Genomic DNA, 15,706 nt, shown 5'->3' on the forward strand with positions numbered 1-15,706 from the left:
TCCACACCGCGCGCACCCTCACCCCCTCACAGGCGTGTCCACACCACATGCACCCTCACCCTCTCACAGGCACCCTCACCCTCTCACAGGCGTGTCCACACCACACGCACCCTCACCACCTCACAGGCGTGTCCACACCGCAGGCACCCTCACCCCCTCACAGGGGTGTCTACACTGCACACACCCTCACCCCCTCACAGGTGTGTCCACACTGCACACACCCTCACCCCCTCACAGGTGTGTCCACACCACATGCACCCTCATCTCTCACAGGTGTGTCCACACCACTTACACCCTCCCCCCCTCACAGGCGTGTCCACACCACACACACCCTCACCCCCTCACAGGCGTGTCCACACCACATACACCCTCACCCCCTCACAGGTGTGTCCACACCACAGGCACCCTCACCCCCTCACAGGTGTGTCCACACCACACACACCCTCACCCCTCACAGGTGTGTCTACACCGCACACACCCTCACCCCCTCACAGGCGTGTCCACACCGCACGCACCCTCACCCCCTCACAGGCGTGTCCACACCACATGCACCCTCACCCCCTCACAGGTGTGTCCACACCACATGCACCCTCACCCCCTCACAGGCGTGTCCACACCACATGCACCCTCACCCCCTCACAGGTGTGTCCACACCACACACACCCTCACCCCTTGTCACAGATGCAGCCCTGTGTCTACACTGCACACGAGCTTGGAGTCTGTCTCCCTTCCCTCGGGGTACTTCCTCCTCCCACAAAGCTGGTTCTGAGAGCACCACTTCAGTCCTGTGTGCGTGCGGGACGGTGCAGACATTTCCCTCGCCCTGAGCCTGTGAAGCGGAGTCACGGAGACGAGGGGATAGCACCGTTGGGTGTCTCTGTGTGAGGCAGGCCACGCTGTTGCAGGACGTTTGTTTCCCGGATGCCGTGCTAGTTCCTTTAAAACAGTTTGGTGCTCATTTTACAGACTGTGGAAGACAGAGATGAATCGTAGTTACACGTTCCTGGATGGTCCGTGTGAACGTTCTGAGTAACTGAATGACCAGAACAATTGGACTAGATGTGGTTTAAAGCGTTCATATGCTTGTAGTTCTTCGTAAAACGAGGATATTTCAAAATTCTTTCTCAAGATGTCCAGCGGACTTACATGTCGTTCCCCGTATGTCTGTATGTGTTGAATGGCATTGGATGGTGAGATGTGACACCGATAGCTTTCGTTTGACCTGTCCTGTGGCCTCTTGGCTTGTGGACAGATGATTTACATGGTCGCATATCTGATGGGATTTTACGCGAGCGGCCGTGTGGTTGGGTGTTTCGTAACCAGTGGCCCGCTCGGTGCAGAAGCAGGTGCGTGCGGTGGTTTATGAGAGAAGTGGGCATCGCGCGCAGGCGGGCTGACCGCGGGTCCCAGGGCAGTATCTTGTGTCCGTGTGCAGGACGTGGTGAACACGCACCCCGGGCTGGCCTTCCTGAAGGAGGCGTCGGAGTTCCACTCCCGCTACATCACCACCGTGAGTACCCAGCGCGGCCGGTGGCCTCCCTGCCTCCCGTGGGCACCTGGGCTCCAGTCCCGACCATAGAGGAGTGCGAGGATCGCCCTCGCAGATCCTGGCTCCTCCCCCGTGAATGAGGTCTCAGTAGTTGCTGCTCTGTGGGGCTCCTGCGAGGGCTCGGTGGGAGGTGGGCGCCTCGTACCCGGGCAGGAAGCACGCGAGCTCTGCGAGAGCGGTCGGTTCTGGTCAGCTGTCCAGCACTCAGACTCCAGCCCCAGTCGGGTGCACTCAGGTTCACGTTCCAAAGTCCCCTGTGTTCACCCTCCCCCAGCAGGAAAGGGTGGGCCTTGGGCTGCTCCCCTGAGACAGCGTCTTAGCTTTAGGAGAGCGGATGCGCCCCGTCCTTGAAGCATGGCATTCCCGCAGCATCGTGACCTGGGTGCCGGCCAGCCCCGGGATCAGTGGACGGCACGGCCCCAGCCCTGCCCCTCACCCTCCAACACTCTCAGAGAGCAGCCTGAGGAGGACGGGTCTCTCCCGCCCGCCCTCTCCTCCCCGGGGGCGTCCGTCTCCGCCCCAGCTCCAGACTGAGGGGAAATGGCCTTGGCCCCCACATGTCTGCTCTGAGCACGCCTGCAGGGAGCCGGCGTTGGTCCTGTACATGCAGTGCACGTGCGTGGATTCCGTGTGGGCTGGTGTATGCCACAGCCTCCTCATCAGGGCCATGGTCACCTTCACAGGGGGCGTTAGGAGGAATGATGATCAGGATCGTGTGTTTATACGAAGAACATTGAGTGCTGAACATCAGCAGGGCTTCATGGGGGGTGCTCCTCACATACATCCTGTCCCCACTGTGCAGGGACAGGTGAAGGGATGTTCTAGGAGGAGGACAGGTAAGGGGACATCTTAGGACAGGGACAGGTGAGGCGATGTCCCGGGAGGAGGACAGGTGAGGTGATGTCCCGGGAGGAGGACAGGTGAGGGGACATCATAGGACGGGGACAGGTGAGGCGATGTCCCGGGAGGAGGACAGGTGAGGGGACATCTTAGGACAGGGACAGGTGAGGCGATGTCCCGGGAGGAGGACAGGTGAGGGGACATCTTAGGACGGGGACAGGTGAGGCGATGTCCCGGGAGGAGGACAGGTGAGGCGATGTCCCAGGAGGAGGACAGGTGAGGGGACATCATAGAACGGGGACAGGTGAGGCGATGTCCCGGGAGGAGGACAGGTGAGGGGACATCTTAGGACGGGGACAGGTGAGGCGATGTCCCGGGAGGAGGACAGGTGAGGGGACATCCTAGGAGGAGGACAGGTGAGGGGCCGTCCTCGAATGGAACCCGAGCCGAGCCCTGTGTGCACGGTCAGCCTCACTGTTTAGAGGAAGTGTCCCTCTCCAGCCTTAAGTTGTTGCTTTCCCTCCAGTGGTGGGTTAAGTGTGTGTGGAAGTGTTCAGAGCCGGGTTTTTCTCACCAAACCGCACCGTGACATGGACTTCCAGCCTTTTGGGAACTCCTGTCCACGGCCCCATCCCAGCTCAGGTGTGTCCATCTTGTGCACAGGCCCACCTGAGTGTGGCAGACGCAGATACTCCTACTGGGCAGACAGGTAGCCCCTCCCGGTCACCTGGGGGCCTCCCTGCTGCCCGAGGCTGGACCTTGTCCCTGAGCCACTGTCTGATGTGTGTGGGGCGGGCGCCCTCTGCTGGCGACGAGGGCTTCTGCAGCCCAGGCATCCTGAGTCCCTTGGGAGTGCAGACTTGAGGTCAGACACAGGTCCCAGGAGGGGTCACGGGCGGGCTCACATGTGGGGTCACATTTGAGGACCTGCAGCCCCCGGCATCCTGGGGCTCGGTTGACAGTCCTCCTCCCACAGGTCATACAGAGGATCTTCTACACGGTCAACAGGTCCTGGTCGGGGAGGATCACCTGTGCAGAGCTACGGAGAAGCACGTTCCTGCAGGTAGGCGGCCGGCTGGTGGGGCACAGGACCTCTGAACATGCACCTGCCCATCCATTTACCACCCAGCCATCCACCTACCTATGCACCCACCGTCTTTCCATCCACCCGTCATCTGCCATCCACCCACCCATCCATCATACTTCCATCCATCCATCCAACATCCACCTGTCCATCCATCTTCCATCCATCCTTCTGTGCACCATCCGCCATCTACTCACCCATCCACCCATCCTTCCATCCACCATCCACCACCCACCACCCACCATCTACTCACCCATCCACCCAGCCCTCCATCCATCCAGCACACATCCTTCCATCCACCCATCCTTCCATCCACTCATCCACCGTCCACCATCCACCATCCATCCATCTGGGCACCGGGGGTGCTGACCTGCCCACGTCAGGAGGCCCTCCTGTGAGAGCGTTTGTGCTCACTGTGCTGCTCCGCATTGCTGGCGGGTGGGCAGGCCGGGTCTCAGGCACAGCCCTGACCTGGGTGCACCCCTGACCCGGGCGCTGTGCTCCCGACCCTCGAGCCAGTCTCGACCAGCTCTGAGCCCTCCACCCTCATAATGTGAGCCTGCTGTAGGGGCCCCCTGGAGGCCGTCTCCTATGGAAACTGCCCGCCCGTCGTGCAGCGGTTTCTCCCGGTTTGTCTTGGCAGAACGTGGCGCTCCTGGAGGAGGAGGTGGACATCAACCAGCTGACAGAGTACTTCTCCTACGAACACTTCTACGTGATTTACTGCAAGTTCTGGGAGCTCGACACGGACCACGACCTCCTCATCGACCCACAGGACCTGGCCCGGCACAACGACCACGGTGAGGACGCGGCCCGTTGGGGGACACACGTGCTGGGCAGCCCCTCAGGCGCCCCGCCCTCTCCACTGTAACCAGCCACGACTGCCTCCTTGAGCCTGGTGGCCTGATCCCTCGCACCCCTCCCTGTCTCCCCCTTCACGCCCCCTCCAAGAGTGGCCTTTCATTGAGGACACACATGTGACACACACAGGGTGTATGGGACACACAGCTCCCTGCAGTGTGACACACGGGGACACACATGAGACACAGGGTGTATGGGACACACAGCTCCCTGCAGTGTGACACACATGACACACGGGGACACAGGGACACACACGGGACATACACAAGGTGTATGGGACACACAGTTCCCTGCAGTGTGACACATGGGGACACACATGAGACACAGGGTGTATGGGACAGACAGCTCCCTGCACCGTGACACACGGGGAGACAAGGACACACACGGGACACACACAGGGTGTATGGGACACACAGCTCCCTGCACCGTGACACATGGGGAGACAAGGACATACACGGGACACACACAGGGTGTATGGGACACACAGCTCCCTGCAGTGTGACACACATGACACACGGGGAGACAAGGACACACACGGGACATACACAAGGTGTATGGGACACACAGCTCCCTGCAGCGTGACACACGGGGACACACATGAGACACAGGGTGTATGGGACACACAGCTCCCTGCACCGTGACACATGGGGAGACAAGGACACACATGGGACACACACAGGGTGTATGGGACACATAGCTCCCTGCAGCGTAACACACATGACACACGGGGAGACAGGGACACACACGGTGTATGGGGCACATAGCTCCCTGCAGCGTGACACACGGAGAGACAGGGACACACACGGTGTATGGGGCACACAGCTCCCTGCAACGTGACACACGTGGGACAGGGGGAGACAGGGACACGCACAGTGTATGGGGCACACAGCTCCCTGCAGCGTGACACACATGGGACACGGGGAGACAGGGACATACACGGGACACACACAGGGTGTATGGAACACACAGCTCCCTGCAGCGTGACACACATGGGACACAGGGAGATGGACACACATGGGACACACACAGGGTGTATGGGACACACAGCTCCCCGCAGCGTGACACACGTGACACACGGGGAGACAGGGACACACACGGGACATGTGGGTCCTGCAGCTGTGCAGCGTGTGGGAGCCCTTCATCCCTTTTAACATAATAGTTTTTTCAGATAACTACGTGCGTGAGAGTATTTCTGAATTCTCTCGGTGTCTGTTTTGTTTGTGGTTGCGGGGACGGGAGGGTCCCCTGGATGCTGTCTGCCCTGCTCACTTGTGATGGCCTCTGTCCTGCAAATGCTGGTGCATGGACAGCTGAGTGGACGTAGGGTCTTTCTCAGCTCCAGTCCTAAATTCAAGGCGTCGTCTCAACTCTGCCCCCACTGCTGTAAATTCGGTGGGCCTAGGGTCCAGGGTGGGCTCGTGGTGGCCAGCACGTGTCCAGGTTGGGAGTTGGCCTCCTGTCTGTCCATCGAGTCCTTCCCTTTCATGTGCCACTTTCAAAACCTAAAAGGGGTTTCTCAGTGAGCAGCAGCAGGGATCATCCTTATGTCGTGAAAAGGAGCGGGCGGAGGGGGTCCAAGCTGACCCTGCGCCCTGCAGCCCACAGAAGTGGGTTTCCGTTGATGCGTCATGTCTTCAGATTGCTGGATTTGAGGGTCCGAGTGTCCCCTGGGGCTGCCGTAACACAGGGCTACAGACTGGGGGCTGAAAACAACAGGAAATTATCCTCTCTCTGTTCTGGAGGCCAGAAGTCCAAAATCAAGGAGTTGATACAGGACCACCACCCAGGCAGGGTGTGGAGGAGTTTCCTGAGGCAGCCGTGACAAATAACCACAAACCAGGGGCTTAAAATTCCTCCTCCCCCAGTCCTGGAGACCAGACGTCTGAGATGAAGGGGTCACAGGGCTGCGCTCCCTCCGGAGGCTCCGGGGGAGGGTCCTTCCTGCCTCTTCCAGCTTCTGGGGCTCCAGGCGTCCCTGGGCTGGTGGCCGCCTCCCTCCATCTCTGCCTCTGTCTCCACGTGGCTTCTCCTCTGTGTCTGTGTCTCCTCTTCTGTCTCTGATGAGGACACTGTCATTGGATTTAGGGCCACCCTCATCCAGGATGGCCTCATGTCCATCCTTCACCTAATCACATCTGTAAAGACCCTATTTCCAAATAAGGTCCTGTTCCTAGGTTCCATGAGTCAGGATGTGGATGTCTATTTTGGAGACACAATTCAGCATATAACACCATCCTGTCATTCCGCATCGGGGGTGACTGTCATTGAGGCAGGATAAATTGGGGGATGGGAGAGACTTTGACTTCACTTCTCCATCTGTGGGTGTAGTGCTTGTTTGGTACGAGCTGAATTGTGTCCCCCCCAAATCCACATGTTGGAGCCCTGACCCCCAGGACCTCAGGATGGGGCTGTATGTGGAGATGGGTCTAAAGAGGTGATGAAGGTAACGTGAGGTCATGAGGGTGGGTCCTGATCCAGTAGGACTGGCGTCCTTATGAGAAGAGGAGATGAGCACACAGACACACAGAGGGACGACCACGTGAGGACACGGGGAGAAGACGGCGTCTACACGCCAAGGAGAGAGGCCTCAGGAGGAACCAGCCCTGTGACACCTGGATCTCAGACTCCAGCCTCCAGGACTGGGAGACGATAAGTGTCTGTGGTTTAAGCCGCCCCGTCTGAGGTCCTTTGTTAGGGCAGCCCACGCAGACTCATACAGTGCTGTTCAATTTTACTTCTTATCAATCGAGTTTAGTTAAATGCACTTGACTTCTAATCACAATCAGGATGCGAGTGTGAATATAAATGTGTTCTGCTCTTTAGAATCCACTTCTGTCTTGCAGCCTCTGGGTCAGCTTTTCACTCCTGTGGCTTGGATTTGGGCTCAGGCCACTGAGGCTGGAAGGCGCTGGACAGGACGCGGGGAGGGCCTGTGCGGGAGATTCGGGACCCCGCCTGGCTCACTCAGAGGGGCCCGACATTGGGTGGCGACTGCTGTGAGGGCAGCTCACATCCAGTTCTTCTTTTGCAGCCATATCCACCAAGATGATTGAGAGGATCTTCTCAGGAGCAGTGACGAGGTACGTCTCACACTCGTTGCTTCTCCGTTTTTCTCCTGATGATTTTGGCCAGTTTTCCATGTGTGAGTCCAGTTCTGCCTCATTCACTCCCTCATGTGAGCTTGTTGTGTTTTGAGAACGAGTGCCGTTGCCACATGAGGGCATAAGTAAGGGGGACACACGCCTTGTCCCCTGAGGTCATAAGGGGGACACGTGCCATTGTCACCTGAGGACATAAATAAGGGGGGACACGCCCCGTATCAGTGGTCCGTGTTAGGCCCTGGGCATCTGAGCGAGCCGTGGAGTTGAGGCGTCTGAGGCCACGGGGCAGCTGTGATGAAGGCCGAAGCAGCTCCACCTGGGTCCTAGGGGGACTTGGCCATCGCGTGATCTCGGAGGCCCCTCCCTAGTGGGAACCCAGTGTCGGGCTGGGCCAAACCCAGGGCTCCGCTCCCCAGCGGGAGGGGTAGGGAGCTCCCTCCTTGTGCTGCTTCTCCCTGACACAGACTTTGTCTCTCACTCTGGCCCTGAACCCAGAGGCAGAAAGGTCCAGAAGGAGGGGAAAATCAGCTACGCTGACTTTGTCTGGTTCTTGATCTCGGAAGAAGACAAGAAAACGCCGACCAGGTGGGTGTTGAGCAGCTATTCTGTGCTGCACCTGGTGGGGCAGTTGGAAGCCTAGTGGTCATCCCTGAGCAAGAGCACCACCCGGGGTCCATGCTGGGGGAGGTCCTTCCCAGGCAGGGTCCACGCTGGGCAAGGTCGTCCTCGTGGGGTCCGTCCCGGGTGGGGTCGATGCTGAGCAGGGTCCATCCCAGGTGGGGTCTGTCCCAGGCGGCCAGGCTGACCGAGGCCCACCCTGACCCACCGTGACCGCAGCATCGAGTACTGGTTCCGCTGCATGGACCTCGATGGCGACGGGGCACTGTCCATGTTCGAGCTTGAGTACTTCTATGAGGAGCAGTGCCGCAGGCTGGACAGCATGGCCATCGAGGCCCTGCCCTTCGAGGACTGCCTCTGCCAGATGCTGGACCTGGTGAAGCCCCAGAATGAAGGTAATGCCCCGTGCGAGGGGACGCCCAGGGACATGGGACGTTCCGGTGTGAGGGGACGCCCCATGTGAGATGGGACATCTCCTGTGAGATGTGACATCCTCGTGTGAGGGGACACCCTGTGTGACATGGGACAACTCCTATGAGATGTGACATCTCTGTGTGAGGGGACGCCCCAGTGTGAGATGGCACAACTCTTGTGAGATGTGATGTCCCCGTGTGAGGGGACGCCCCAATGTGAGATGTGACAATTCCTGTAAGAAGTGACGTCTCTGTGTCAGGGGAGATTCCCTCCTATGAGATGTGACAACTGTGAGATGTGACATGGCCGTGTGTGAGGATGCCCTAGTGTGAGATGCGACAATTCCTGTGAGAAGTGATGTCCCTGTGTGACGGGACGCTCCAGTGTGAGATGTGATGTCCCTATGTGAGGGGACATTCCCTCCTGTGAGATGTGATTGCCCTGTGTGAGGACACCCTAGTGTGAGGTGATATCCCCCTATAAGACGTGACATCCCAGTGTGAAGGGATGCCCCAGTGTGAGATGTGACAACTCTTGTGTGATAGGACATCGCTGTGTGAAGTGACGCTCACTCAGGGAATGGCCGTCCCCGCTCTAAGTTGGTGACAAGGGTGAGCAGGGCCCTGGGGAGAGCCGGTACCAACCATGTGTCACTAGAGACAGTGTGCAGGGCAGGGCAAGTGAGTGTCCTCACGTGTGACATCAGCACCTTTGTCCAGTGGCCGGTCACTAAGTGTCAACACAGTGCAGGTGTGTCTGGCCCTCCCCTCATCCCCCAAGTTTCCCCTCAGTTTTCGAGGTCCCCCTGAGCCCTCACCTGTGACGGGCCCTGTCCTGTTGGGTGAGCATACATATTCCCCCAGGGTCAGGAAGGTGAATGTCCCGACCCCACATGCGTGTCCCTCTGCCTGTGCTCCACGATTTCCCAACTTGGGGAGACCTAGCCCAGGACCCCTGCTGTGGGCAGTGCTGAGGCTCACCTGCCCCTCCACTCTCCCCCTCGTCCCCAAGCAGCTTGAGTCCCAGCCCCGTGCCATCCCTCCTCCCAGTGCCATGACCCCCAGGGGTGTGTTTGGTTGACCTGGGAGCCAGGGGACCCACCGGAGGCGACCTGACCCTCCTCACCTGAGAAGGCTTTGTCTAAGGGGAGGCTGACATTGGCCCACAGAGGGACCCCAGGACCCCTTCCAAGGTCAAAGTGACTCCTCAATTAGTGTTGTGTTCCCATGGTTTATAATCCTGGTCTCAGGGTATTGTGACTTTGGATCGTCCTGGGGCCACTGTGGCCGGGGCCCGGCTCTCCCCGACCGCGGGGTTTCCTCGTGCTCAGTGTGTTCCTGTGCCTGGCCGCTCAGATGACATGTGCGCGGGTGCCCCCTGGCGGCCAGAGTTTCTATCCATTCATGCACTCGGCATCCGCTTCCATACCCCCAGGCGCACAGGACTGCAGGGCTGCTCAGCCCCTTTCCCCACCACCGAATCCCCTTCCAGTCTTCCCTCCATGCCTGGAATTATCTCATAGGTGTTTTTCTACATCAGTCAAATTGCATGAGAAACCTTAGCATTGTGCCGTTTTTCAAGGCATGTTTTTAGGCACACACACAACGACAGGCTTCTGAAGGTGCCCCCAGGACTAATTCTGTCTTGAACGCGCTTCATCTTCCTGCAGGGAAAATCACACTCCACGATCTCAAGAAGTGCAAACTCGCCAACGTCTTCTTCGACACGTTCTTCAACGTCGAGAAGTACCTCGACCACGAGCAGAGAGAGCAGGTCTCCCTGCTGCGGGTGAGTGGGGCGGGCAGCACGTGGGCGGGCAGGCTGGCCGCCGGCCGTGTCCACCCCGGGTGACGCGCGTGTGTCCTCTAGGAGAGCGAGAGCGAAGGCCCCGAGCTCTCCGACTGGGAGAAGTACGCTGCCGAGGAGTACGACATCCTGGTGGCCGAGGAGGCTGCGGGGGAGCCGTGGGAGGACGGGTGAGTGTGGGGACAAGGGGCACAGGGATGGCCCATGGGCGCCTCCTTTGCTGTGTCTGGCTGACCCTGAAAGCCCCTCGGACGGGGTCTGGGCCACAGACAGCACGTGGGGCTGCTCTCCCACTTCCTGGGGACGTCTGCGACATTTGAGCGACAAGTGTGTGGGACCCCCCCGCCCCCAGGTGGGGACGAAAAGACGGTGGTGAGTGTCCTGAGTGCACAAGGCAGCTCTCAGACTCTCAGGAGAGTCTCACGTCTCTGCCTGGAGCTGCGCCGGAGGTTTCAGGTCTGTGCCAGGCTGGACACGCGCTGGCCGCCGGGGGCCTGCTACCTGCACACACAGCCCCAAAGGAACCCTGCAGGCCTGTGATCAGGCTTCCCCCAGTGTCACGTGGGCCACGGAGCGTGCAGGGCCCAGGGTCCTGAGACCCCAGGCCGAGCCCCCGTGACCATGGTCAGGACACCCCCGGGGTGTCAGCGCAGGCAGGCCGGGCTCCCCTTCCCCATCCTGCTGCTCCACCCCTGGAGGCCTTGGAGCAGGCCGTGCCAGGTACGCGTGTGACCCAGGCCCGCAGCCCAGAGCAGGCCCTCTCCTCACCCCACACCCCTTCACCCCACGCTGCCCCTCACAACGGCCCAGGCCCATCTGCTCTGACTTCACTCTGCCCTGACCCTTGGTCTCCACCAGAAACCCGGGGAAGTCTTCCTGCTGAGACAGTCCCTCCCCTCACACTGCAGAGGGTCCTGGCCGCGTCCCCGTACGGCTGGGTGGAGACCTAGCGAGGGGCTTCAGGGGCTGCAGACACCACAGGGCCGGGGTCCTGGACGTGGGAGAGGGGGGCCTAGAGAGCCCGGCTCAGGAGCCAGGACCCGATAGACCCTCGTGGGGTCACTCCCGTCTGCAGACCTCGTTGTGGTTTGGTTGGGAAGTCAGGCTGACAAGAGGGGAGACTGGCATCAAGGCAGGTTTGCCTCTCTGTCCCATGGCCAACAGCGGGCTGGACGGCGGGGCTGGGAAGTGGCCAGTCGGTGTGGAGGGTCAGGCATCCATGCGTGCACCCCTCATGGGCTCAAGCATGCACACATGCGTGTTCCCATCCCCCCCCGTCACACCTGCTCGGTCCCCAGGTGCAGGGTCAGGCGTGTTTCCACATGTGGTTTGAGTCACCGTCCGCCTCTGGGGAGGGGGGACCTCCCGGCGGTGACAACAGCGCTGCCTGCTCGGGGGTCCTCAGACCACCCCCCAGGGAGTTTCAAAGTGGGCAGGAGGGTCAGCACTTCCTTCACCCCTGAGCCCCCCCACCCTGCGGCCCTGGGCACGTGCTGCTGTTTTTGGTCCAGGACTTTCCAGAATGTTCCAGAAATGGACTGCCGCCCTTCTCTCAGACTGGCCTCTTCACTGAGCCCCAGGCACCTGAGATCCATGCCCATCTCTGGGCGCCTCAGGAGTCTGTTCCGTGAGCGCTGAGCGCTGTCCCGTGGTTCCGGTGACCGCGGTGTGCTCACTCACAGGTGATGGGCGTCTGGCCGTCTCTGTCAGCTCCAGTTTTGGGCAAGTGAGAGTGAGGCCACCGTAAGCTCTCCCGCTGGTGTTCGTGTGGACGGCAGCTTCATTCTCTCGGCTCCATACCGGGAGCGAGGTTCCGGGTCCCGCGGTAGACGTACGTTTTCCTGTGTGAGAAGCTGCCCCACGTTGCGCGCCCACCAGCGGGGGAGGAGAGTTCCCCCTGCTCCACACCCTCGCCCACGCGGTGACGGTTGGGGGTTTCTTTTTTAGGTTTAGCCATTCTGTGAGCCATGTAATACTGTCGCATCGTGGTTTTCATCGCTCTGTCCTCGTCGGCCCTCCATGTGTCCTTTTGGGTGCAGGGCCTTATCTTTTGCCCATTCTCCATTTTGGATTATTTCTTCTCTTATTATTGAGTCTTCAGGGCTCTTTATATCTTCTGGATACAATTCATTTATTAGATACATGATTTCTTAACATTTTCTTCCAATTTGTGGCATATCTTTTCATTCTCCTAAAGTGTGTGTCTCAGAGAGGAGAGGTTCTTAATTTTGATGATTTATCGATTTGTTGTTTTTAAAGACTATGCTTTTGGTGTCAGATCTACAAAACCATTGCCTAACCCAAACCCATAAAGGTTTTCTGCTGGAAGTTTTCCTGTTTTACATTTAGGTCTGTGAGCCGTTCTGAGTAAATTTCCCCGTGGGGTGTGAGGTCTGGATCCAGGTTCTTTTATGCATGGGGGTGTCCGGTTCCTCCAACACCATTTTTATGCAAAGCCATCCAGTTGGCGTCTTTCCTGAAAATCAACTGACCGTGTACGTGGTCTCGTTCTGAACCTTATTCTGTTCTGTATATCTCTCTGTCCATTCACCACTACGACACTGTTTCGACCACTGTAGCTTCAGGGTGGGCGCTGGAATCATGGGGCACGAGGCCTCCATCTGTGGTCTTGTTCAGATTGTTTGGGCCACTTGAGTTGCTCTGCCTGCCCGGGTGTATTGTAGAATCAGCCTGTCGCTCCCCACGAACAGTCCTGCGGGGACGTTGATTGACTGTGCCGTCTCTGCACGGTCAGAGTCGACACCGTGGCCACGCTGTCTGTCTGCAAGGATGGATTTCAGGACTGTCTGTCCCCTGATCTGTGACTGTCCTCCCCCACCCACCTTGTCTGGATTTCTGGGGCTGTGTGCTAACATCCACCAACATTTTCCTTCTTTTTCGACATTGCCTTGGGTATTCTGGTTCCTCTGCCTTCACGTGTAAATTTAAGAGTAAGCGTCCCTGCTTTTGCAAAATATTCTGCTGAAACTTTGAGATTTTGATGAATGAATAATCATCGTGGCCACAGTCGATATCTTAATGATATAGTTTCCTAATCCACAAACACGCTTTCTCTCTCCATTTATTTAGGTCTTCTCTGATTTTCTTCATCAGTATTTTGCAGTTTTCAGTGTACGGATCCTATGCATATTTTGAGATTTGTACTTCATAATCTTTGGTATTAAAAAGGTAAAGTTTCAGTTGTTCATTGGTAGAATATAGACATATTGTTGATCTTGTATTTGGCAACTTTATAAATGCACTGATTCTGTAAGCTTTCCTATAGGTTCTTTGGGATTTTCTACAGTGACGGTCACTCTGTCTGTGAATAGGACAGTTTTATTTCCTTTCTTCTCCTCGTCTGTTGCAGCTCCTAGAATGTCCAGTACAATGCTGCATAGACGTGGTGAGGGGAGACGCCCTTGCCTTGTTCCCAGTCTGAGGTGCAAAGTAGGCATCGTGCACCATGAAGCGTGTTAGCTGTGGGGTTTTTTGTAGACATCCTTTATCACCTGGAGCAAATGCCCTTTTACTGCCATGTGCTGAGACTCTGAATTCTGTCAGATGCTTTTGGTAAAATGGTTTCTCTTCTGTGGTCTGTGGACATAGTGAGTTATATTGATTTTCGATGGTTGAACCAGCCTTGCATTCCCAGGATAACCCTATGTGGTCATGATGTGTTATCCTTTTTATTTATCCGGCTTCCATCTGCAAGGATTATTTGTAGTTTTTTATCTTGTGACACAATCTTGTTTCGGTATTGGGGTAATGCTGGCCTCGTAGAATAGTGGAGAGCGTGCCTCTTCCTTCTGTTCTCTGGGAGCGTTTGTGTAGACGACGCGCTATTTCTTCCCTTTGGTGGAACTCACCCTGATGCCTCTGGGCCTGGAGTTTTGTGTGCCCAGAGTTTGCAGCCGCCCGAGGTGCACTCGTCAGGGGAGCAGCCGGCGGTGCCTCGCAGGCCATGTCAGAAACCAAGCCCGCGGGTCTGACTGCTCTGGGCCGCCGTGTCGGGGCCCCTCCTGTGTCTTCACTCAGCCCCTCCTTGCAGGTACGAGGCCGAGCTCAGCCCCGTGGACCAGAAGCTGTGTGCGCTGCGGTCTCCCCTGGCCCAGAGGCCCTTCTTCGAGGCACCCTCCTCCCTGGGCGCGGTCGACCTCTACGAGTACGAGTGCGGGGACGATGACCTGCAGCCCTCGTGACCGTGCCCGGGAGGGACTGTCTGTGGTGGCCTGCTGGATGCAGCGGCTTTTGTGTAAAAAACAACAAAACTGTGTTTGATGGTTGAGCTGTCTTTTACAGAAAATGAAGTGCGTTTGTATGGAATGATACACTTTTATTTATTCAGCACGGAAGCTGGTCGGAGATGGTCATTGACGCGTGTGTGCCCACCCCTCCTGGAGGGGCCAGCGCATGTCCAGGAACCCCTGGCCGGGCCTGGCGGGAAGACACGCACACCCCGGGAGAAATGCTCTAGGGCATCCAGGAAAATCGGGACGGCCTCCCTCTAGCTTCAGGGTCCAGGCGTTTCGAGACTTACCCGGTCCTGGCCGGCAACCGGTTTCTGCTCCAAAGGGATCTGCCTCAGTGTCGCGTGGCAGGCACTGACTTCTGGGCGTCGGATGGCCGTGTGTTGTTCTTCTCAAGTAGTCGGAGCATTCCAGGACCCCGGCGCTGCAGCAGCACTGGAACCTTCCGGAACAAGTGTCCCCGGGCACAGCCCTCCCCGCAGGGTGCGGGACGGAGGGCCCACTCGAGTTATTTGAATGTTTTCATGTTGTAAATGTACAAAGTATGTAAAGTTAACTTTTATTTGCTGTGTAGAACGGTTTAAAAATGTTTTATGAGATCACGTTTGTATTTTCAAATAAAGAATTTAAAGATTTTCAATCAAGGGCTCAGCTCACCCAGCCCGTGATACCCAGTCTGCAAAGGTGACAGCAGCGCTACTGGGGACACACAGGAATGTCACCAAGGGGAGACGTGGCCACATTGCCGGGTGGGGATGGCCCTCGGGGGCAGGAAGCTGGGTCAGCACGGGTCACAGGTCCTGGGGATTGACAGCTCCCAGCAGCGTGTCCCTCCTCTGACCCCCCTCGGCTGGTCTTGACACCATGCCCAGGGGGTTTTCCCCCACGGGTGGCTTCCAAAGTCTGGAGAGGGGAGGAGAGACGACTCGACTGCACAGATGCTCCGCCTGAGGCCTCGACCTCCAAGCCCACCATTTGCGGAGAGGCTTGCAGAACGTGGCCTCGTGTGGGGGCAGGCTGTTCCAGGGGCCTGGACCCTGAGCGCCCAGGCCAAGGCCCATGCCGGGACGTGCAGACTTGTTCTTGTGTGTGCACAACAGAGGGAGGGGAATCCTTCCCTACAGACAGAAATGGGGAGACCCCCCCGAAATCCACTCTCCACGTGTGCACGGGGGTCGGCTGT

The 15,706-nt window shown here is 58.0% G+C and overlaps 1 protein-coding gene across 2 annotated transcripts in view; it reads left to right on the top strand.

The window, feature by feature from the left end:
* LOC147912045 (serine/threonine-protein phosphatase 2A regulatory subunit B'' subunit beta) overlaps positions 1-15,163 on the top strand; it is a 66,572-nt gene extending 51,409 nt beyond the window's left edge. The window contains exons 5-13 of one of the 2 annotated variants that reach the window (XM_087426763.1): positions 1,436-1,510; positions 3,366-3,452; positions 4,117-4,273; positions 7,366-7,414; positions 7,931-8,020; positions 8,273-8,448; positions 10,137-10,255; positions 10,337-10,443; positions 14,325-15,163. In XM_087426763.1, coding sequence (XP_087282889.1) covers positions 1,436-1,510; positions 3,366-3,452; positions 4,117-4,273; positions 7,366-7,414; positions 7,931-8,020; positions 8,273-8,448; positions 10,137-10,255; positions 10,337-10,443; positions 14,325-14,475 — 1,011 coding nt within the window. In that variant the 3' untranslated portion in view covers positions 14,476-15,163. The remainder of the gene's footprint in view (positions 1-1,435; positions 1,511-3,365; positions 3,453-4,116; positions 4,274-7,365; positions 7,415-7,930; positions 8,021-8,272; positions 8,449-10,136; positions 10,256-10,336; positions 10,444-14,324) is intronic. The other variant, XM_087426764.1, reaches the window with a different exon arrangement.
* The last annotated feature ends 543 nt before the right edge of the window (positions 15,164-15,706 follow it).

Source organism: Ceratotherium simum, chromosome X (genome assembly GCF_057802395.1).
Source record: "Ceratotherium simum simum isolate JZ-2026a chromosome X, ASM5780239v1, whole genome shotgun sequence".
Lineage (NCBI taxonomy): Eukaryota > Metazoa > Chordata > Mammalia > Perissodactyla > Rhinocerotidae > Ceratotherium > Ceratotherium simum.